Below are 25,299 nucleotides of genomic sequence, written 5' to 3'. Positions count from 1 at the left end.
CCAACAACAACAGCAACAGTAACATGAGTCGAAATTGTAGTTGTACAAACACGTCAGCTTTTAAATTACTTGGCCTAAAGGTAAATTGAGCGGAAGTTAAAATGTTGGAAAAAGCAGCATGAAAAAAATAATCCAAACCAAAACACAAGCAAGAGCTTGCTTCTACGGCTGAGACTCGTGCCGTAACGGAATGCAATGCCAGCGAATAGAGCTGCTCCGGCTGCTCCTACTGCTCCTGCTCCTGCTGCTGCTACTGCTGTTGCTGCTTGTGGTGGTGTCCATAACAACAACAACAGCAAAAGCAGACGGGCAAGGCGGCACACGGCAAATTTGCCGGGAGTAAACGCAAGAATAATAACAACCGAAAGCAAGTTTTTTGGCTCAAGTTGTTGTTTCTGTTGTTGCTGGTGTTGCCGCTGCTGCTATGAAATTCAGTGGCACACAAAACGTAATTTCAACTAAACGAACCGACAAACAAAAAAAAAAAAACACCAAAACAAAAAGGGAAGAAAAAATATCAAAACAAACAAAAACACAAACAAAGCAAAACAACTGCAATTGCAACGAAATATTATTTTTAGCTTGCTGCATCCTTCCTGCTGCCTTGGGGCGGTCAAAGCGGAGCGAAGCCTCAAACCTAGTCAGACCCCACTAAGATTCACATGCGCACGGGATAAGTTGGCAGAATTTTGCAATAATAAAATATTTGCAATGTACTCGAAGCAACGGGCATCGCCAAGGCAATGGCAATTCCAACGGTGCGACGCCAGCGGACTGGCAACTGCATTTTCATAAAGTGCAGCTCATAAAGGAGGCCGTGTGGGTGGAAATTTTGGGTGGTTGCATGCTCCTGCCGCTGCTAGTGGCCCGGAGCTAGTGCAGGCGGCAACGGTGTGCATGCTACGGGGCAAAAATAAAAACTCAAAATAAATATGAGGCAGCAGCCAACAGTGGCAACAACAATAACAAGCCGAATCAAACAAACAACAATAGCAGAAGAAAGAAAGTACACAAATATAAGAACATAACAAAAAAAAAAAAAATTAAAAAAACAAAAATGGTAATAATAAAAACCCGCGAAAATATTTTCAGCGGGCGTTGAGAAATGTTGAGCAATAAAAATTGCATTTTTATGCTGATGTTTGAATTTTGCATGCAAATGAAAAACGAACAGCAGACCGACGCGTCGGCAACAAAATGGCTTGGAAACAAAAGGGCAGCGTTCCCGGCTTTGTGGGGATCACTCTCCCTCTCGAATGCTTACACTTCCCCTTCTCTCTCTCAGTCTCTCTATTTCTGTAAGGCAGGAAGTGCTGGCACTGTTGTTGCTATTGCTGATGTCAGTAACAGCGCCTGCTCGCAGCTTAGCTGCGACTTTGCGCCCACGCTGCACGTGTTTATGACTTTGAATTGCAACTTCATCCGCCGCGTTGGCCGCCGTTGCAAACGTTGGCAGCATGTGCCGTCGCTACGCTGCCGTTGCCATTGCCGTTGCTGTTGCTGTTGCTGTTGCTGTTGCCGTTTGCTGTCGAGTGCAATGATGGCGGCGCATAGCGCGCATTGTGACGCGAAATGGCGTCGAGTTGAATAATCCAACATGGCGTTTTGCCACCGTAACGACCGCTACAGTTTATTTGTATATATGTGTCTGTGTGAGTTCCTCTATGTGTGTGTGTGGTTGTCTGAGTGTGAGGGCTGTGTTGTCTGCTTCCGGCAGCCGGATAAAAAACTTGGCGTTAAAGTGTTAATATTTTGAGTTTTGAGAGCATTGTCGTCCTCTGCACTGGCAGGGCACGCAAATACAGTACTGGTACAACTGCAACAGCAATAGTAGGCCCAACGGAAAAGGCCCAAAAGGGCCACGCCTCCGACACTATATCCCCTTGACGCTGACACTTGTTCAATTCAAATAGCATGCCATTGCGACGACATTGATGTGCCGGCACGGAATCCGCCGGACTGCAACTGCAACTGCAACTGGGACTTCAACAGAAACTGGCAGCATGGCGTGCCGCATACCGTATACCATGTCAGCCCAGGCACATTTATGTTATCTTTAATTTTCGTTACGAAATTGGCCGTAAGAGTGCAGTTCGAATTGCCAATCTACAAGTATATTTATATATATTTATTTTTTACAATATCGCTGTGGCCCAATGACAACTCGCATTAAGTAAGTTCGCCAAGCCCATTGACTGCCAGAAGTTGTTAACTTTCTGATAACATGTGGGATTTACGCTTATAGATTCAATGTTTATTGAGTATTGCAAAATATTTATTTTAAGCTTAAGCTCATAATTTTTGAACAAACTTTTAAGGACAAGCACATCAAATATATATTACTTGATTAGTTTAATATAAAAAAAGGGCTATATTCAAGATATTATGCAATTTCCACGAAGTCTGTTTGAAATAATTACTTGTGTATACAGAGAAGAAACCATGGGCTAAGGACAAATCAACCCAAGGTTCTTAAATAAAATAATAGTTTTACATAGTTACAAAAAGTTTAAAATGGTCTTCAAGAGCATAAATTCTTGAATCACGCAAAAAAATGTTTCAAAATTCAAGAAAAATCAAAATTAATTAAATATCAAATATCTCTGAAACTGGGGTGCTTAAGGATCGAATAAGCAAAGCAATCGAGAGCAAACAATAAAAAGAACTTTTGCTTTCCCAAATGGAATTGGTTAAATTCAAACAGATAATTATGTAGATAAGTATAAGATGCCGCCATCGCGAATCACAAGACCGAGTAAATATTTGTAAGTTTTGCTTATTGTATTATGTACGTTCGTTCGCCTAACTTTAATTGATACATTTACTTATATATGTGCATCCATAAATAATGGATTTATGCATAGAACTTCAATTTGAAATCTGTTTATCTCTCAGGATCTCAGGATCTCTGAATTAATCTTTTCTGTGATACATAAAGTTATTAAATAATAATAAATAAAAAAAAAGTCATACCCAAGATAAGAATCAGATACTTGAGTCACTTATTTCCGATATTACTGTCTTAATTTGATTTAAGCACCAATTTCTAAGAGTTTTTTCTCTGTGTACGGATATCAAAAGCATGTAGAATTATTTAATTATTTTAAACTGAAATAAGAAAATTTTGTATATTTGTCTGCAATTCGAGCTGACTAATTAAAAGAAGTAAATTTGTTTTCGATTTAATAATTGCTGGAATTTTGTTTATTTGTTACAAATAAATTGTCGAATGAATTGCGAGGGAGATTTCAAATTCACTGAGCTGTGCCAAAAAAATAAAATGTGTCAAAACCTTATCTACCAATTTATTCCTGTTAGCCGCTGGGATTGTCTGGAACATGAAATTAGAACCAGTATCATATGACGTAAAGGAAGGACTTTGAACAGTGTCAGAGGCAGCCTGTCGGCTAGTGCCAGAAGCTCAAGCTCGGTTGCTTCCAATCGAATGCAATGTCGCATCTTCTCTAATTGTCGACTTTAATTAAAAATTAATTATCAGCATGTTGCATCTTGTTGTTGATTTTACCATGGCAAACAGTCTGACAAACGAGCATGCAGACGCAGACAGTTTGGCTGGCAGCTTGGTCATGTCACATTAACCATACGCACTGTGCGCAGTGCGCATAACTGGAGGCCATGTCGCATTAACAGTCCGGCCAGACACACAGACAAACTGCCGCACAGCCGCGCAGATGGCCTTGCAACTTAAATTGTCAGGCAGACATTTAAAACCAGTTCTCATCAATTTCAGCGGGCATATGCTTAACTTTACTTGCGGTGATTTTGCAACTTGGCCGGCAAAGTTTCAGGTAGTTGCTAGATAGTTGACTGTTTACCTGTTTGTCAGTTTGCCAGTTCGCCGGCTTGCCCGACTGGAGTGCTTTGCACATTGACAGCGTTAATTAACTTTTAATTTAATTTCGCGTAAATGAGTTTTTACTGTCAGCGAACTGTGTTGCATTGGAGCTGAAGCCGAAGCCGGCCGGATGGACGCTTCATGCTTTCAAGCGTGGTTTTCAAATGTGGCTGTGGGTGCCGCAACTGCGACGGGGACAGCGACGGCGACAGCGACGGCGACAGCGACGGTAACCGTGAATTTGTACGCTGTACGCCAGTGTCAATTTATGCCACCAAAGTGAAAATCCAAACTGAAAGATTTATGTATGTGCTGCGGTATATGCATATACCCATGCATATGTATGTACATGTATTATTTATTATATTTTCGTTGGTAAATGTGATTTATATGAAAATCTCAGCAGCAGCATCGCCAACTCTGTCGCTGAATGTGCGTGTGAAATATTTTGCACCGTTTGAGATTTTTAAATTCAATTTTTAACACCCAATATGAAAGCGAGTTCCAACGCCTGCGACAGCGACAGCGCCAGCGCCAGCGCCAATGCCAATGGCGAGGGTTATGCCTGCGGCAGCGAACACATCGCAGTCGCATAAATAAGTGCTTCAGACCACTGTGCAGCTAGCAGTATGAGATTGAGTGCCAGAGAGGATGAAAGAGATGGTCATGTGTGCTTCACAGAAGGTGTGTGTTTTATTAATTGCCAGAGCCGTTGCCGTTGCCGCTGCCGTTGCTGTTGGCGATGCTGATGCCGCAACAGCCGCTGCTGCCGCAGAAGCCAGCGAGAAATATTCCAGCAACGCACGCATGCGGTTTTTTTTTCGTGCCAGCGAGTACGAGTCCAAGTCAGCCCACTAGCAGAGCATATCGTTAATGAAAACTGATTCTAGTGCCATTAACGTACGAGCTCTTCAGACCAATGCCAACACGTTCAAGTGAAACGCCATCGACCCCGACAGCCGCATGTCCCCGGCTCCAGCTACAGCTCCGGCTCCGGCTCGTTTTTACTCATGCGTCACCAACTGACTGAGCCACTGATTACGTCCTGGCAGTACGCGCAGTCTGCTGCCCACGTTCTGAATCTGCTTTTGCTATAGCGTCAGCTTCGGCGTGTGGTTCAGGTTCTGGTTCAGGTTCGCGTTTCTCGCTCTTGTTGTGCCCGCTGACGACTTAATGACAGGCATACAAAATACAACAACGGCGTGAAAACTGCATGCCTGTGCTGTTTTCGATGATTACCTTTTAATGCAAAATACACACACACACACACACAGACACAAACATGTACATATACACGTATATGTACATATATGAAATGAAAAGCCAGAACAGAGGCAGCAGCCAAGCCAAGCTGCCAGCCAGGCTGTGCAAAGAATGAAGGGCCAGCCGGGGGTAACTGGGATCTGGACCAAGCTCTGTCATGGCATGGCATGTGTAAATGACGCTTAAAATTGAAAAATTAAATGAGAAATTATTATGTGTGGCGGCAGCGCCAAACGAGAGATGGACTGAGCTAAGGGGCTTCCAGGCACATGTGATCCCAGCGGGACGTGCGTGTATATATATATATATATATATATGTATGTGTGTGTGTGTGTGAGTGTGTCATGGTGTGATGGTGTGAGGCTTCGCGTCATTAAATTAATTTGTCAAATATGTATAAAATAATAAATTACCTTTTTGTCAGTTACTCGTTTATTAATTTGTACATGGCAACAACTTTTCGGTGTTGTCCTGGCGCTTGCTTCAAAATGAATGACTGCACAAAAAGGTTTTCGGGGGGAAAAAAGGTGCCAACAAGAGCGGCTAAAAGTCAACTAGCATAAAAAATTATGATGTGTAAAAAGCGAACATACAGTATAAAACGTGTGTGTATTGTGCATGTGCTCTGAGCGTCAGCGTGGGCCTCGCCGTGGACACGAACGTCGACTGAGACCGAGAATGGGCGGCCAATTTGGCGCAACCTGCGCATCATGTGTAGCATTGTAGCATTTAATAGCAACGTGGCAATGGCAACCATCAACCGAACCTCAACGTCATATGTTTTCTGCGAATTATTTGTTTTTTTATTTATCATTTATCGTACTTTTCGTTAGGGGGCAGGCGAGAGAGTTTATTTTTATTGTATGCCAAAAAGCTGAATGATTTATGATTTATTCAATGCAATGACGGGCAGTTTGTTGTGAGTATCAGAGCGGCTGTTTGTCTGTTAAATTATTTTTTAATGTGTCTATTAAAAAACACAACAGCTGCAACAGCAACCAACAACCAACATACAACAACCAACGGCCGACAACCGGCGGCTGCAATTGGATCAACTGCTACACGACCCAGACCGTATATCGGGAACAGGCTCAGGACCAGACCTGGTCTCAACATGCCGCCCGTCGTGTTGGGGATTTTGTGCCAGCATTAACATGAGCCAATACAAATGGCATGCCAAATTGTTGTGGATGAACAAATTTGCCGCTGCATATGCGAGCGAGTAATAAAAACTAGTGGAAGTAAAGCCGTATGCGATTTGGTGTGGTATTTGTTTTAAATTACCCTAGCGTGTAAGTGATGAACAAGTAAATAGTCCGCACATAAAAAAACCCAACAAAAGCAACAAACAATAAAAACAATATAAACAACAAATTGAGCAGTCGACAACAGCAAATTTTTGTCTGAGCCTGTGCCTGGGCTGGACCATGTGCATTGGGTTAAGCCGACCCCAGACAAAGTGGAGCATTGAACAGACTCGAGATGATTGGATTTTGGTTGGACTGGGCCATCAGTGATGAGCCATAAAACTATTGTGGCTATTGTCTTTTAGAAGAGCACATGTGGGATTTGCAGTAGCTTTGCTTTATGTTAAATGCCCATGCAGGCATACAAAATTGCTCGTATGGCAACTGCATAAACTAACAAAGTTATTTTATTGTTTATATAAAATAAAATATATACTAAAGCCCGCTGTCATTCGGCATCAATCAAAACTCAAGTTGTCCGGGTTTCATTATTTTGAATGCATATTGTATGGTAACATTCGGAGAAAGAACAAAATCATTAAATTACACGTTCTAAACAGTATCAGTACATAATCCAAGAGTGTCTTATTATTATTATTATTTCTTTTTGTAATACGTAATATAGTGACTCATGAAATATTTTAAAGAGAAACAAATGCCAGCAATTAAAAATCGCTTTTAGTGTGGATGTAATATTTAACGATAATTTTTATTTTATTTTTCTTTTAACACACACACTCAATCAGGGCGCAAACTATACAAACTATTCAACAACTACATGTCCAGCCCAGGCAGCGGCCACATTACTTTGAAGTTTGCGCTCACCGTGGTAACCCAAGCTGCCAACATGCAGGTGGAAAGCAAACGTAAATGTTAAAATGTTTACCCAAGTCAAATTGTTAACTGTAATGACCAATTCGAAAAGTCGATTAACAAAGCACCTGCATTTACCTGTACCACACTTCAATGCAATTACCCCAACCATGGTCGGGCGTCTGTCAATCGCTTTGACACCATCAGCGCGCCAACAGCTGTGAAAACTGTTGATCAGATGAAATGTCGTCGATCTTTGACTGAGTAACTCTAAATTGTAATCAGGATATGGGTATCCATGTTGAATCCGAATGCATTCAACCATGGCTAAATTAAAATATGCTCATTAAGGACGACCCGAACAATGGCTGTCCGTTGTAAATAAGCACTCTGTATGCTTGTTCTGCCCTGAATGGTTTGTTTAACTATTTTTATTTTTATGTGGTTGGGGTGACGCGGGACATGTGATGTATTAATTTAGAGGAAACTAACAGCAACCGCACCAGCAACAACAGCAACTGGGTGAGCAGCTAGAACGACAATGACACCGGACACAGCCACAGCCGCAGGATGGGAGTAAAACTATTTCACAGCTAAAAATGCTATTATGCGTTTGTATTAACACGGACACACACTTTCCCACACCCGGGCACACACACGCACACACGTAAGAGGAGGAGCAGCAGCTAAATAGTGTAGCACGTGCTGGTAACAAACACAGGTAGCCAACATTCTAACATTAACAAGCACGTCGCATGCAAACTAACTGTACCATTGGAGCAGAAATATCACTGATACGAATCATATGCGGCAGCGCCAAAAACGCAAAGCATGCAGGCGACATAGTTTGGAGTACGACGCACACACAAGCACACACACACATTGATGCGAGGGCTGTCCAAAGAATAATCTATAGAAATTACATTCAAAATAAAATGCTGCCTACATTTTCGAACACTGACAAGATATACACTTTTAGAAAATATTTTCTACTCTTTAGATACCTTATTTTCCCTCTCAGAAAATATTTTATTCTTTTTAAATAACTTTTTCTCAATTTCAGAAAATATGTTCTTTTTAGAAAATGTTTCAAGCTTTCAAAAAACAAAAAAATATACATATATACATATATATATATACATATATATATTTCTGCTTTTTTGTAGAATAAATTATATTAAAAACCTTGTACCTAGTCAATATATAACACAAAAACACACACAAATTGACATCTAAAATGTTTACAAAAGCTATTTAGCTAATTGAAGGGGTGACCCGCGTATGCTCTCCATGCGTGCAACTCTAGCGTACGCTAAATAGTTGGCGAATATGAGATACAGAAGCATCCTTTGTTACTCTTGAACGTAGATATATATGTATGCATACATACATACATGACAGCTTACACATAGACATACCTGTATGGGATGCTGGCAAAAGTTAGTTACGAGCTCCAAACAATGATATTACGTAAAATATTTTGAAATTGCTGCTGCTACAGCCATGGGTGTTGTCTGTTCACTGGTCGTTGTCTATGTGTGTGTGCGTTGTCTATGGGGGCGTGGCAGCGGTCTTGGGATTGCGGCCATGTGGCATGTGACAGCAAAGCGCTGCTGACTCCGCCCCAGCACCTTTGTCGTAATTGTGTGGCACATGACCCCGCCAGTGTATCCCAGCGACAGTCTCATGTATGGCACCCTTTCGAGCAGGGCCAGTACAACGAGTGGGAGGTGCAATGGCAGCAATAACCACAATTTCAGATGGTGCTCGGCAAAGGTGCCCAGGCGTCGCCCTAGCCGACTCTGCGCTCTCCAAATGCCCCCCCCCCCCCCTCCCCCCCCCATGCTTCCGTGGCCTAAACGTAAGCTCATTACATTTTGGCTTTGTTTTGGACTAATTAAATTTGAATGACTATTTTCACTTAAAAAGTTTTTGCCAGCATTGTTGCTGTTGTTGCTGTTGTTGTTGCTGCACGGGCTGCTGTTACGGGTGAGCACGGGGTCAGGGGCGGGACAGCTAAGGGCAACCGGTTGTGCAAAACTCTTGAGTAAGATATAAACAGAAGCCGCAGCCCGAACCCAAGAGCAGAACAGGAACCAACCCTTAGCATAAAATGCCAAAGTGTCGCACGGTTGTCACACAAAATATTAGAAATAATACTTAACCATAGAATTGCACAGCTTTCTGGCTGCGGGAGTGGGGTTAATTGTTCGCCAGGCGATGCCAAGTGCCAACACCCACAAAACAGGCAAACAATTTTTTTTTGCTCTTGCTCCATGGCGTGGGTTTTTGAAATGTCAACTGTGAAATTAGCAGCGGAGGCAAATGGCAACCGGAAACGTGCGGCAAACCGGATATAAGCAACGCTGACTGCAGCAACAACAACAACAACAATGCGCTATTTCATTTGAAATCTGTCATCGAATTCATTTTCTGACGTCAATATGTACATTTGCGTGAAAATATACGCCACATAAGTAACATATATACAGCTAGAAATCAACGTATATGTTATTTAAAATGAATTAAAATTAAATGCGCTGCAGTCGCATTCGATTTTTGCCACTTCATGCGCATCGCATGCTAAATAAATGGTCTCTGGGATAATAGATATTAATGAATTTTGCGCAACATGCAACCAACAATAAAACGTATCATGCGCAAAAAAAAAAAAAAACAAAACAAAACAGAAAATGTACGCAACAGCAAAAAGCAAACGCCGCATAAATAAATACAAAACGAAAAAATAAATAATAAATAATAATAAATAAATAAACAACAACGTATCAATGAGCTACAGCCCAAGAGAGCTGGGAGGAATCTCTATTTAATCAACAACACCTACAAAGGACACTCGGCTCTGGCAAACAAATATTTAATACTGTTGAAATTAAATGAAATGAAATACATTAACGCAACGTTTTTGAACTTACTTTTAATACGGTTGTTGTCTGTTTTTGTGTTCAATTTTTATTATTATTTATTTTTTGCTGGAAAAGCATTGGCCACGCCGCAGCCTCAATAACCACAACAGAGCGCTCAAATCAATTAAGCGCACAATTTCATAAATGCGCAAACATTTTTAAGTAAATACGGGCTAAATGAAATTTTGCACACTATCACTTCACAGTTGATATCCTTGTGTGTGTGTCAGGCAACATTTATTAAAAAGCCTACTTAATTTGATATTATTCGTTTCAAACAAACGCTGCACTCCTCAACAATATTATTATTACCTTTAAGCCCAATTAGTTAAATGCACACGAAAGATTTTCAAAACTTTTATAACATAAATAGTAGAAAGCTTCCAAAGCTATTTTACTAAACAACAAAAATTAAATATAGTATAAGCATTTTTCAAATAGCGAAAAAGCGTGTAAAATTTGTGCACAGCAACTTTTTAATAGGTGTTTGGTGGTTTATTATTAGAAAACTCCAAACATTTTTAGCTTAAACAAATAACAGGGCGTAAATAGAGAGTGTTCGTCTAAAAGCTACCCTGTTAAAAAAGTCGCTGGAAACAGGCAATGTCTTTAAGCCTTGTAATCGATTATATATATAGTTAAATTATGGTCTATGCTTTTTATTACATCATCTTCAGCTGCAGACACATTTGTTGGGTGAGACCGTGTTAAATTAAATAAAAGGACATCGTAATTGGATGGCAATTGTAAAATTATACAACAATTTTATGCTGCGGTGACTGTAGCTTGGCCAAGTTTGTTTTTGACAGACTAAAATAAACGCGAATAAGTATGTGTGCGTGTGCGAATGTGTAAATTGGCGCACTAAATGTGTATTAACAGCTAGAATGCTCACCAATGTCCCCGGGCCCGATTATAATGAAATATGAACATTAACCGCATTAGCTTAAATATACAAGGAAAGCACAAAAACTAATGGTAAACACGTCCATATATGGGCGAATACAGACAAACGCCCCACGCACATGCAAACACACACACACGCGCACACACACACACACGCATACACTTGTAGTGCACAATGTGTTTGTGGAGGTGGCTTGGCAGTGCGTATGTATTTGAGAAGATAGACAATTTTGCTCTGCACACAGTTTTGAACAAGAAAATTTAATAATGAAATTGAATTTACAATTATTTTTGTTTTGTTTACGCACACACACACATAAGTATGCACATACACATATAAGTACATACTCAAACAATGGCCCTTTGCGCGGGCTAGTCTCCCTCTCTCTCTCTCACTCTCTCTCTCTCTCTCTCTCTATCTATCTGTAAACATATGCATGTGTGTGTGTGTGTTCGTGTGCATGTGTTGTTGGAATGGGACTTCGTCAATATTTGATTTGCGTTAAGCGTTAAGTTGAGGGCCACATCAAAGCAGCTTGTGACACAGCAACAATGGGTAGCCGTAGCGGGGAATGTCTAAAATGTAATTAAAAGCCCTTTTGTTTGCATATAGTCGGCGGCCAATTACATATCAATTAATGTTGAATTAAAGCTGCAACACACATAAACAATGCAATTAACAGCCGGAGCCAGCAGAATTGCACAGCCGTCGCGGGATGAAGTGATCCGATGCTCAATTAACGAGACCAGTAAAATCTTAAGTAATTGCAATAAAACAGACTACCTGAAGTACATATTTTATAAAGTTACTCGCTGGCAGGTCGCTGCCAAGTAAATATGCCATAAAAATCAGCGCCAAGGCAGCCAAAGGCACTGCCGCCAGGATAAAGATGAGAATGTTGACGACGAGGTAAGTCAGCCCAGCCCAGCGAGACAGACTGGCAGTAGTGGGAAGTAGGAAGCCGGGACGCCACCCTTATCGGCGCCCCAAATGAAGAGCTTTCACATGTCTGGCACATAAAAATGGAACGCTGTTAAACGCACCATGGGGAATGGGCTATGCGTTTGGGTATATTGGTTGCTTGGTGGGCAGGGCGGGGCAGGTGCTGTGGGTGCGGCTGTAGCTGTGAGACTCGTTAAAATGTGGAGTGATGTGAACTGAGTTGAAGACGGCAACTCGCGCAAAAGTTGTTTGGTGTCGGTGTCAAAAAGGGGCAGCAGAACACCAGCGAGAGCAAAAGCAAAAATTGCTTATGTTTTCATAAAATGAAGCGCAAACATTTTTTGACTGAAAAGCATAATAAAATCATAAGCAATAGCAACAACAAAAACAACAGCAGCAACAGAAATACAAAATTCTTTGCCTTGAACTCGAAGAGGCTGTAATCTGATTTTATTATAATTTTGATTTTGCTTTCTTTTCATAAATTTTATAACAAACTCGCTAGCAAGGCACACACCCACACAAAACAATGCAGAGCAAAAACCACCGCCAATAATAATAATCATAATAACAGCAACAACAACAACAACAACATCAACAACAACAACAAGAGCAGCAACCAACTGAGCTTAACTTTCGGGTAGGGTGCGAAGTTTGCCTTAGTCTTATATTTTTGTCAGTCGCCAAGCAGGCGTAAAATAATAAACGCGAAATAAAGTGGAAGCCCACAAACAGGAAACCGCACGCGCACACACATACATGCACACACACAGGAACACACACAGGCACACATATGTGTGTGGTGGAAAGACAGGGCTACATGTGTTGCCAAAATGGCGCTTCTTGAGTCGGTTTTGGCATCGTCCTTTCGCTGCTCGCCGAAGCGTTTACACTGATTTTCGCTTTCAGTCAATTTTAAAGACAACTTTAAGCCGCATAGCTAACCAAAGCAAAACAACAACAACAAACACAAATAAGACAAACAACAACGACAACAAGACGACGAAAACCAAGAACAACAAGAGCAGCCCATTTCCTTGCTGTTACATTTTTAATGAGATTAAAATAGGCTCACACAACACGACGGCAACAACAACTTTCACACACTCACACACCCAACACCCTTGACAGACACACACACACACACACACACACACACACACACACACACACACACACACACACACACACAACACACAGACGCATACGCAAGCTTAATGTAGGTGCGTACTTAATGGCAATTTGGGGACTTGTGTTTGGTTTTTTTTTAAAGAGTTTTTCTTGACGCTTAGCCCCGCCCTTGGCCAAAAAGGTTAAAGAGCTTTTGTGTTTTTGGCCATGTCGGTCTGATGCGCCCCCCTCCCTTAGCAGCACGAACCTCCTCGGCTTGCCCACTCATTAATCTACGAGGCATTAATTTCTCACCGCAAAATCCAATCTAAATTGCATAAATCAACAAGCCGTAACGAAGGATGTACCCGGCGTGGCGCCACCCATCAGTAATTGGGTCACTTGTATGCGAAAAACCAGCGAACTGTTGCATGTAGAGACTACATGGTAATGGAGGCGTTGGGCGGCAGGCGGCTGGCAAATGGCGGCTTGCAAAATACGATGCAATCTCACAGCTACTTTGTCAAGCGGCAGCTGCTACAATAACAGCACAGCCCATTGCTGTCGCAATCGCAGTTGCAGTCGCAGTCGCAATCGCAGTCGCAGTCGTCGTTGCAACAGCTACAACAATCAGGACTCCAGATGCAATTCGATATGCCGCGTCGATTGTGCGCCCTGTGCCTGCCAGATTTGTGTGCCCTAATTAATTAATTGAAATTCATGAATTGCACATGCGTCTGCCGCTTGAAGTTTGAGGCCAGCTCGTGGCACGCAGCATCGTTTGAAACGAGCTCTCCAAACGTTTCAGGCGCACAATGTTGCCGCCAACGAAGCCGCATATTAATTGCAATCAAGGCTCAATGGGCAGCATCAACTGTGTAAACGCCCCCAGTGCGCCAGGTCTCCATCCCCTCCCTCGACTCCCGCACAGAGTGATCCATGCTTGAAACTAAAGTGTGGAAGCAGATGAGTATATGTAAAAGAAAAGCTAAGCGAAAGCCGCTTAGGCACCGAGGCGTGTTTTAATTTATTAATGGGTATATATCGAACAGTGACAGTTCCACTTTTTGTTGACTGCAATACCCCTCACAATAACCCCCTTCTCCACCGCCAGCACGCTAGTGCCAACAGAATGCAGTCCCATCATTTGACCTACTAATTCTGGTGTCTCAACTTCATCTGTGGCTTATCTATGCGTCGCGCAATTTTGATTATTAAGTGGCACTTAATTTAGTAGGCGTGCGCATTGCCTTTTCCCAAATCGACAAAATATTGAAATTGACAGCGTGCCGCATAGTCAGCCAGCCAGCCAAATGACGTTGGGAATCAAAATCGAAATGGAACCGAACAGGTTCAGGTCGTAAGTAGTTGGATATCTGGTTTTCTATTAACCAGTGGCCATTAGGGAAATGCCAGTAGCTGAATGCCTATCGATTAAGAAATTCATGATATATTTGTATCACTTAAGAAAGCGAAAGGTTTTTTTTGCTGTTTATTACCTACCGACAATTTAGGCTGTTTACCAACACTGGCTATAACTCCCAACATAAATCAGACACATCTCTGGAAAGTTATAGTGCGATTATGTGTTGATTATTATAAAAAAGTACAAAGTTTAATAGGTTTACCATTGAAATTAAATGTAAATATATAAAAAATTACCTGAAATCGTAAATTGTTATATTGTTCACAACTCAATATGAACACAATGTGTAAAATATGCTTCCTCGTGTATCTCTCGTTTAGTATAAAAGCAAATCTGTTGGAGCCCAAAAAACACGAAAAATGTTATACAAAATTAGTTAGTTATATAAAACAAGTTTACTGAATAAAATATGAAAATAAACAGACAAATAATGTAGATGAATGGATAATCCGAACTGATTCCCCGGGGAAGTTGTGTTTTCGGCATAGTCCATGTTCTGAATACGATTCAAGCAAAGCCATAAGCTATTTTCGAATTCTATTAAGATTTCAATTGAATATTAAAAATATAAAAAAAAAGTTATTATAAATTAAAATAACGATACCAGATTATTTAGCCCAAGTGGACAGGCCAACAGAGTTAAGCTGGTACACGTTGGCCTAATCAGTGGAAAATGTTTTCAAAACATTGCGGAGCACCTCATCAGTCGTGGAGAGGTTGGGGTTGCCCAAGTGAAACCCAATGTTACTACAACAACAAGATAAACAAGAAGCGCACCGCAACAATAACAACAACAACTGAATGGCGAGCCACCCACTGGGCGTCAGTTTCGAACTTGACTCGTAGGCGTGCTCTCTTAGCATGTTAACAGAGCGAATATCGTAAGTTTCGAACTGTTAAGGCGAGTGGGCGAGCGGTCTTAAGAGCATGCCAAGTTTAAGAGAACGTCGAAAGAGCGAGTTCGAAAATACACCCGAGAGCAAGCGTGAGAGTTGTTGTTGGTTTTGTTTGCCAATCTCGTCGTTATGTGCGAAAGTCACGAACACTCGCAGTCGTATGGCGTTAAAATGTGTGTGTGTGCGTGTGTGTGTGTGTGTATGTGGCACAATAGGTGTAAGTGAGCGTATGCGTGTGTGTGTCTAAGGGGCTCGTGTGTCGGCATGTGCAAAAATCGCGGATGTAGATGTAGGCCAATGGGTAGTCGACGACGAATACAAGTACACGAGCAAAGGATTACAAAAGCAACAGCAACAGCAATAAGAGCGAGTGAGAGAGAGAGAGAGAGACAGAGAGCGAGAGTAGCAGCTAGCGCGGCATAGTATGCCACACAAATGTTGAATAGTTGCGGAAGGTTATGAATTTCCGTGAGAAATTACTACAAGTAATATGTGAGTGCTATATGCGCATACATGTATGTGCCGCCAGCGCGATTATGTGTGCATGCACATGTGTGTTTGTGTGTGTGTGTGTGTGTGTGTGTGTGTGTGTGTATATGTTAGCCTGATTGTGAATACGGCTCCTGTTTTAGCCCAGGCTTTAGCTGGAGTAAGAGCTGACGCTGACGCTGACGCTGGTGTTGCTTCTAGAATTTGAATTGGTATAGGGATTGGGCTTATGCATGGCCTGTTCGCTCGTGTGCGACCACGGGAAAGTCGGAGGCGTTGTTTCCATCTGCACACCCCCTTAACCCACACCGAACGCCGCTGGCGCTGGCGCTGGCGCTGTGCGGCAGCCTGTGTGTGCTCATGTGTGCATGCTGATAACAATGTTGCACTTGCTAATGCATTAATTTTAATGCATTTTGGTGTAGCACAACCCCTCGCTGGGCCGTTTAAATTTCCGATGCTCCCACAGGACGACAAGTTCGAGTTACAGTTCACTTAATTATGTGAATGCCGTTGAGCTGCTTTGGAGCTGCCAACAAAAGGGCAAAAGTCATAGCCAAGTGTTGAGTTATCCATCTTAGCAGGTGCCTTGGCCTTCTACTTCCACTTATATTTATCCCAATCCTTATTCCTCTTGCCATTCTTATCTCTTGCCTTTTGCATTGCTTATGATCAAAACTCTGGCAAAGTGTCGTCCTCATCATTATCGCTTTTGTTTCAAGCTGGCGCCGGCGTTGCTGCTTCTGCTTCTGCTGCTGCTGCTGCTGTCGCTTCTGCCCGCAGCGAAAGCGCCATAGTAGAATCCTTTGGTCCTTTGGCGCCGGCCTGACACTTTTCTGACATTGTGCAAATGAATAATTGTGCTTTTCTTTGCCAGCAGTTCAGCCCGCCCAGCTACAGCTATAGCCTTAGCCACAGCGACAGTCACAGCCCGACCACAACAACTGCACATCCGTTCCACATCGTTCGCTCAATGTCTCATCATCATCGTCGCCGTCGTAGTTGTCGTCAGCCTCGTTGCTCATTCGCTGGGCCGTTGTCATCGTCATCATCATCATCAACAACATCATCATGGTCATCAGCATCGTCATTCGCATTCGCATTCGCATGAGACTCGTCTGGCCTGTCCTGGCCAGCTTCGTTCATTCTATTCTGTTCTGTCCTGTCTCGAACTGGCCCGTCCGGCCACAGCCAAACAAGCAGCTAAACAGTCGCTTAGGCAGCCTGACTACTGACCCCTTTTCAATGGGCATCCGCTGGATATGGCCACGGGTAGCGCTGGACATTGCCATCCTCTTTTCCACACTGTTTGCCCATTCATTTTGTTTCTGTTTGCGCTTTGATTGACGGAGCTTCGCTGAGCTGAGCTCGACGCTGATGCTGCCGCTGCTGCTGCTGCTGCTGCTGCTGCTGCTGCTGCTGCTGCTGCCGCTGCATGTCCTTGCGCTTGTCCTTTCGCAAGCCAATGCCATTGCGCTTTCCCAGCGTTATTAATGATTTCTCCAAAGTTTTCGCTACATTTTATGCTACATCTTCTACCCGGCTGGCCCCGGATGCTCTTGTTGTTTATTCTTGTTGCCGTTGCTGTTGCTCTTGTTATTGTTGTTGTTGTTGTTGTTGTTGTTGTTGTTGTTGTTGGCATATTGTTGATTGTTCTTTTATCTCGTCTCTGTCAATTCGCTGCGTTATATTGCTGCGTTCCATTTGACTTTGGGTTTTGAATTTCCGCCGCATCCCATGGGCAGCCGGCGCTTTGGCCTCCACCTCATCCAGCATTGCTGTTGTTACAGCTCCGTTCCCCGGTTCCAGTTGTGCCCAAAGCTTCACGCTTTACGGTCGGGTTTCGGGTTTCGGGTTGCCAATGCAGCCCGTTGAAGCTCAACAGCGTTTTGCAGTTTTGTCTTTCTGCTTACTTGCCCATTTCCTTTCAGATAAATACTTGTCAATCAGTTATTAATTGCTTTTCAAATTTTATTGAATTTGTGGTTTTAGTTCGTTCGGTAACAGCAACGTTATGACCATCCCTCTGATTGACAGGCAAATGCCCAAGTTTTGGCTGTTCTGCATTTCCTCTAAGCTCCCCAGGCTAATTAACCCAGATGATTCCCACAACCCCAGCAAGAAATCTAAATGCAACTGGCCCCAAAAGTCAATCAATGCAAGGGAAATTATGCGTTTTCAAGTTAAAGACAAAGGCAAAAGCTGAAATGCACCACCGGAATTGAATTTGAATTCGGTTGAACATTTTCTCACGGAGGAACCGCATTTAATAACAAAAATACATTTTTAGTTAGACAAACAAATATTGTAGATGTGGTATGTATGGAATTTTGAAATTTTCTGACAAATATCAGATGTATAAATTATTGGAACCAAAAAGGTTCCCAGATTAAGGATAGTATTCCAATATTGATAGGTAATTGATAACTAGAAGGCTTAGTCAAGTTATTATGAAAAGTAAAATATAATATCGACCAATACTTATAATTGCCAAAATATAAGGATCTGATTCTGACGTATGCACATATAATTTAACAACAAAGTACTTTGGTAGAAGCTCCTTCATATTAAAATATATAAATTGTAACAGAATTGTATTTAAAATTATTTTTTCAACATCGAAATGAACTCCGTGCCGAGCTGCAAGCACAAGTATTGTGTACAATATTTCGATCTCGATTCTTATAGATTTACTTGAAATGGGAAAGCTTTCCAATGATTTGAAATAAACCGGCACATTGCGGGCACTAGGAGAATATATATCTGATCGACTCTGAGATCGACGCGTTTGAACAAACGGACGGACAGACAGACAGACAGATAGACGGACATGGCGAGATCGACTGGTCTATGACTGCTGACCAAAGAATAGATGGGTTCCTTCAATTCCATTATTCTCATTTTTGCCATTTTCAATGGGTTCAGGGTATCAAAACCAAATACGTTAATTTGCCAGCTGGATGCTTAGTCTGCCATGACAGCCTCTCATTTTACAGTCAAATTTCTTTGGCATGGCAATTGCGATAGCGCACGTTAATTGCATTTCTTAGCCGTGTGATAGACGACGACATTCGGGTTGTCAGCTGGCACTGACACAAGACGAGCGAAATTAACACCAAGTGATGGGTGTACGGCAATGTATGTGTATGTGTGTGTGTGTTGCAGAATAGACAAGGGAAGAGATATGCACACATGGAGTACCTACCACGATGAGCAATGCAACAGAGATGGCGCCACGAAGCCACAGTGCAATGCACAAGAGCTAACGGTGTGCACAAAAGGTGTGTGACCACATAACTACACTCATGCATACACACACACACACACACACATACAGACAGTGGCAGCTGTGGAACAGCGAAATGCAATTAGAAAATAGATGTGGCCAGTAGATGCTCATGATGTTGGTGAAATACATGAATGGAACCACAGCAAAGACCACACACCGCTTGCACATTGGGCGCGCACACTCTCCATTTCATTAAATGCGCACGAATGTTTATTAAAATGCATGAAATACTTTTAAAAACAATGCAGAGGTCGGCCGAGCACTTTGTTGCTGTCATGTTTATGAGACAGCTGCTGCGGCAGCAGCATTTGCCAGCAACAACAGCATTTAATGACAGCACCAACAACACATCTGAAAGTAATTAACTCTGCGCCTCACTAGCGATCCAATTGCCATGGCTATAGCCATGCTGCTGGCCACAGTCCCCCAAACAGATAAAACTCACAGATACCGACTGCGACAGCGGCAGCGACGGCGAGTGCAACTACAAATGCAGGCTCTGGCTTAGTTGGTCGTTTTGGTTTACTTTAGTTCTGCATTGCTGGCTTGCAACATATGCAAATGGCCCCATTGTTGTTGTTGCTGTTGCTGTTGCTGTTCGCGCATCTGGCAACATCTTGTTGAGCTGTCAAAATATGCTTGTTAACAACATTTGTTGCACCGCACCAACAGCTCCAACAACAGCTTGAACAGCAACAATATGCTCAGACCCGGCCATGCATTAGACTAAACATGTTTACAAGACATCAGCAACTTTTTAGAGTGCACGCTTTTAGAAGCTGCTTTCCATTTAATTTCTGACAGCAACATTTTTTCATTTGTGGTTTTAAATTTGAAATTTTTTATAGTTTTTTTTTCTTTATTTTTGCCTTACTTAGTTAAAAGGCGACAAAAATAATCAAAAGATTTGCCGTTGTTTTTGTATTTAGCTGGCATGTTGTTCAACTTTATCTCTTGGTAAACTTTCCATAAATAGCCAAACCCAGTTCATTCCATGCAAAAGATATGTGTGTTAGCAGCCGCCTTGGGCGTGCGTTTGTCTAATAGATCAGCATCAGCAGCAGCAGCAGCCGCCGCAGCCGCAGCAACAGCAGCAGCAGCAGCAGAGACTCAAATGTGCTTTTAGGCCATTTATCATCTGGACGCTGTCTGCAATTTCAGCGACTGGGCGTCGTTCGTGTTGCTGCAACAACAGCGGCGCGCGCCGTTTCTGCCTCTGACTCTACCTCTGCCTCTGCCACTGCCTTTGCCACATCCTAAGCATGAAATTCGAGCGACGTGCGCGCACAAGGTGTCTGCATTTCAACGCCCCAGACTCAGAAGCAACAGAGACGATGAGACCCCCACGGTATGGAACTGAAACCTGGACTAACCGCTAATGTTGCAGGCAGCAGGCAGCACGCTACTGGCCAGCTTGGCTTTTGCTTCATTTACACTGAAATTATTCAGCATAAATCATTTTAATGTTGCGTGATTTTTAGACGGCCATTTAGCGGCCCCCGAATGTCACTTAAAATCTGGCACATTAAAAAGACAACAGGCGACAGCAAGACGAGGGTTAATCCATGAATTTCTGACACATGAACAGCAACTATAACGTTTTAAAGCGAATTTTAAATTAAAATAAATGCAATTAAAATAAATTCTATAAATAAAAAGAGGTAATTTGAATTAAAATCAACAAATGAATATGTATTTAAATATAACACAACGTTTTTATAGAGAAATTCTAGGTAAAAAGCATTTCTGTGTTTATGTAGAAAAGGCATAAATAAAAATTATTATTTTTTTTTTTTAATTTCCATTCGTAATATTTTTGAAGCAACTGTCAGGGCTTGTTAAAATGTTAAGTTTTTAATAAACTTTTATTTATTTATTTTGTTTCGTTTTTATTTTTGATTGCTGGAAAGTGAAAAATATCACATTCATATTCAAATTTTGTTGCCCTGACAGCTGTTGGCTGTGGACGAGATGGCGAGGCACTAAGTACATAGAAATGAGTTCACATTATAATTACATACGATGTGGCATCCACGTAAACTTTTTTTGGTCGTGCTTTAAACCATCAGACAGTGAAAATTATGCAGATCAAAGCACGCGCGCTCACACACACACACACAATCAGATACATATTTAAGTCATATATTATACACAGATGTGCTTTGAAGTTGCTCTGGCCAGATTCAGATTCATTTCAGCTTTGAGTTGGCATTCGCAGGAATCACATCTTTTAGTTCGCAGCACAAATGATACTTTGTTGTCGTTTGTGGTCGATTGTTGTTTGTTGTTGATGTTGTCGATGTACAACATATATATGTATGTAAAAAAATTTCATTAGTATTGGCATCATAAGATTGTTATTGTTGCCAGACAGTTTTATACCACGTATAAAGCGTATGCGACTGTCTGGCTAATGGCTCCTGCAACTTACGCCATCAACTTTGGGCCTGCAGCGTGATCTTTGCAGAAAGCGCATTATGTGAGGCGGCATGTGTTCCTTGTACATGGCATATTGGCGCAGTACAAAACGGCAAGCGCTAAAGTGCACACATTGGCCAACGTTTTTGTCGGGTGTCTGGCAGCTGGGTTCTGCCGGTAGATATAGATAGAAAAATATCTAAGTATAACTGTGTATGTGTCTGTGTTAGCCATAATCAATGGCTGGCTTACGTGTGTGGCAGAAAGTTGGCAACAAGATGACGAGCCAACAGCAACAGCAGCAATAGTAGTAGAAGAAGAAAATCAATCGAAATGTGCGCCGCATTTTGAATTTGAAATTCAAAAACAGCCGCCGCCAGCAGCCAGCAGCCCGCTGATGATGTATTAAAGTCGCGTTAAGGTCTTATGCGCTTTAAGCGGCCACAAGACACAGACTGTTGCGGAAACCGAAGCTGGGCGACAGATTGTTGCTCAAGTAAACAGCTTGGGCGCTTGGGCAACTTTTGATAAGCGCGCGACCGAGCGACTCAGCTACCGAGCGGAGGCAGCGGAGGCAGCGCTTATCAGCGGCGTGCAAAACAAGAGGCCAAAAAAATATGTACATAATATGTAAACAAAGGCACACGCACACACATCCACACACACCCACACACACGCGCACACAGCTAATATGAACTGTACACATAAGCTATAGCTGTGGCAGCCATAAACACATGTTTTAGCCGGCGCACACCAGTATGAACCCATGCTTTGCTTTCAGTTTGAACACCCTGGAGCCCTGCTTTTGGCGGGCTGGGTGGTTGTTTTGTTGCAAAGGCAACGGCAAATGGATATTTATTATACATCTATGTAGATTTATTGCAAAATTGAAAATGAATTCAAAGCGTGCGGAAAGTAGCAGCTGACTCGGTGTCGTCTTTGTTGCCTGCCCGCGTCATTGGCCAAGCAACTGTCTATATATTAACAACATTTTGAATATTTCAGTGCCGCCAATTAAATTAAAAATTATGTGAACTTCGAATTCCCTAATTCTACTCCAGCACCATCCATTTGCTTCAAAACGAACCATCATTAAATATTAAATGAAAACTGAAACTTGTGCCAAGCACACAATCATTATAAAAGCCAACGATCGTTATATCATTCGAATTAATTAATGAGTGTAACTAAAGTGACTGATATTTGTGCTTTTGCATTGCATTTCTACTAATCAATAAAATAACTTAATCAGGACTATATTCAATTTTGACAGACGCACGCTTTAAACGTTTCTACTTTCCATGTATTTGTGTGCATGTGTGTGTGTGTGTGCTTGGACGTAGTTTCGTTTGAAAAATTTTAATAAAAATGTAAATTTATTTTGAGTTGCCTAAGGGGTTTCTGGCACATGCAAAACCAATAAAAAGATATTGCTCGTTATGAGCTTGGCGGCCGTTTTGAAAAGCTGTGCAATTTCCATGCGCTCAAAAAGGTGCGCATGAAGTTTGGCAGTATCGTTTCCGTTATTATTGGCAAGTTTAAAGTTTGGCCCCGTAACATTATGTCAATATTCAGACTGAAAATCCCAAGCAAATGTGCGATGCTGGGATGCTTTTACTACGACCATACCTGGAGAGTGGATATCGCATATATGGCTTAAAGAAATAAAAAAAATATGAACAAGGGGAGAGCTTGGCTCATTTCATTGGACATCACGGAGGCATGTCACAGTCTACTAATATATATCTTAATTCGAATAATTTAATAAACAATTTATTATGTGAATAGTATTCATTTGTTTGTAAGCCATCGTTTGGATTTAACTGCGCAACTTTTGATTGCTTATTTCCAAATTTCAATTGTTTTTAAACTGTTTTTAACACCCATGCCAGCCCGTAACTTTCTACGTACACTGGCCATAATGTGGATATTGACGAAATGTTGACTGATTTAATGGACATCGAACCATTATCAACTACATTGCAAAATACAGTCAAGTGGTGAAAGAAGCATTGCTTGCTCATAAAAGCCGCACATCATTAAATTCCCCACCGCAGCGAGTGGCCCCAATACTAACAAATAATAAAAAAAAAAAAAACAAATTCCAGCCTGCTTAAGCTAACTTGGCCATGCTACTCAGATCATCCTCGCGTCCAGCCTATTCCCCCTCGAAATGTCCGTACGCACTCACATATGTAAACGTTTAAGTACGATATTTAGATATGTGTACAAAACATGCCGGAACCGAAGCATAAAAACCGAAATGCGCATAATAAAAAGTCATCATCATAGACATATAGACCCATGTGCGCCATCGTCATGGTTTCAGCCCTTTTACAGATGTGCGATAAAACAACGCCCCGGCGACAAAGGGCATCGAAAATATGAGAAACAAAGCATAAAATAAAACACTTCGAACTTCGAGTTGACAATTTGAAGACGTCAATAAAGTTCCAAAGCAGCTCGATGTCAACTCTTCTGTTGTTGTTGTTGTTGCATGCGTTTTCGCTTTTGTCGTTTTTCCCAATAAAAATTCTTTAGAAATCATTTAGAAAACGCATGCATGCACATCATGTGCACGCCCACGGCCCCTCCCTTACGCCGCCCCCAACAATGCCAGCACATAGATAAAACGCGTGTCAGACACGACACTGTCATGGATCATGTGTCAAATTGTGACTTGCACTTGCAGCAGCAGCAGCCGTAGTATCAGTGTCAGCAGTAACTGCAATGGCAACTAGTAACCAGTTGGCATTTACCTGAAAGAGCATCCGATGCCAGTTGCAATACTCGGCAAGCGGGTAGCAGGAGTTGGAGACCAAGTTAAAGACGTCTAGTATGAGAAGAAGACACTCGAGTGCTCAGCTCGAGGCGACAGCAAACGGCACACGCAAATGCACTTTTTGATTGCCTTTGGCTGCTCTTATCTGTCTCTGGCTGTTTTTCTTATGAATACCAAAGTGTAACACAGCGACTGAGTCGCACAATCAGACTTGGATTGTTGTTGCATTGTCGTTTTATTTGATGTTCGGGTAAAAGCTTTTATCAAAAATCGTATTGCATGCAAATTAGATTCCTCTCGGATCTCTCTCGTACCTACAACGATGGCCTCACTGTCGCTATGAGCTGCAATATAAAAAAATATACACGTTGCCTTTTATATGATGATGCCATTGTCGTTGATGCTGCAGCTGTCTCTTCCACAGCGGCTGCTGCAGCTGCTGCTGCTGCGGGCCTCCTGATAAAGACACCGACGACAAAGCTGCCAAACGCTGATGATTCAGACATCGCATCCAGAGCTCATTCTGCTGCTTACGACCAAATTGTTGTTGCTGCTGCTGCTGCGCTTTGGTCTTTTGTCGCAGGTCTCAATTGACTTGATAAACTTCTTCCTACAATTTTTTTCAATTCTATCGTACGCTTTTGCTTGTTAACGTCAACTGACTACACACGCACACACACACCAGCGCACGCACACACATACACGAAAGGGAAATGCAGGCGTAAAATGAGTTCGCTTTTTCTTTGGACTCTATCGAGCACGTCTTATCTCTAGTCGCATACGTATATGGTCCATGACAGCGGCGGCTGAGACTCTGGCTAAGGTTCCAACTGAGGCTGAGGCCGTGGCAGCATAACAACGCCGGCTTAAACACACTCGAATGCATTTCCATTTCATGGCTATGGCTTCATTGCCGCCAAACGTCGTTGTCGTCTGC

General features: G+C 42.1%; 2 protein-coding genes and 1 long non-coding RNA gene across 3 annotated transcripts in view; all 3 read right to left on the bottom strand.

Annotated features, from left to right (window-relative positions):
• The window catches only part of LOC138910965 (uncharacterized), an 82,624-nt gene that overhangs the window by 25,485 nt on the left and 31,840 nt on the right, over positions 1-25,299 (bottom strand). Inside the window, exon 2 of the long non-coding RNA XR_011416211.1 lies at positions 14,725-14,821. This is a non-coding gene — a long non-coding RNA (uncharacterized lncRNA). The remainder of the gene's footprint in view (positions 1-14,724; positions 14,822-25,299) is intronic.
• On the bottom strand, positions 1,241-2,029 carry LOC26530721 (uncharacterized). The gene is given in 6 exon segments (XM_032436423.2): positions 1,241-1,459; positions 1,462-1,514; positions 1,517-1,662; positions 1,697-1,807; positions 1,864-1,927; positions 1,930-2,029. Coding segments are annotated over 6 exon segments (693 nt in total).
• LOC6630181 (uncharacterized) lies at positions 21,026-22,040 on the bottom strand. Its single transcript, XM_032436637.2, has 3 exons — positions 21,833-22,040; positions 21,594-21,751; positions 21,026-21,414 (listed from the first exon to the last, which is right to left on the bottom strand). The coding sequence occupies exons 1-3, from the start codon at positions 21,924-21,926 to the stop codon at positions 21,352-21,354; spliced, it is 315 nt and encodes a 104-aa protein (XP_032292528.1). The 5' UTR covers positions 21,927-22,040; the 3' UTR covers positions 21,026-21,351.

Source organism: Drosophila virilis, chromosome 2 (genome assembly GCF_030788295.1).
Source record: "Drosophila virilis strain 15010-1051.87 chromosome 2, Dvir_AGI_RSII-ME, whole genome shotgun sequence".
NCBI lineage: Eukaryota > Metazoa > Arthropoda > Insecta > Diptera > Drosophilidae > Drosophila > Drosophila virilis.
Note: the sequence above shows the minus strand (reverse complement) of the source record. Positions and strands in the feature narration are given on the sequence as shown.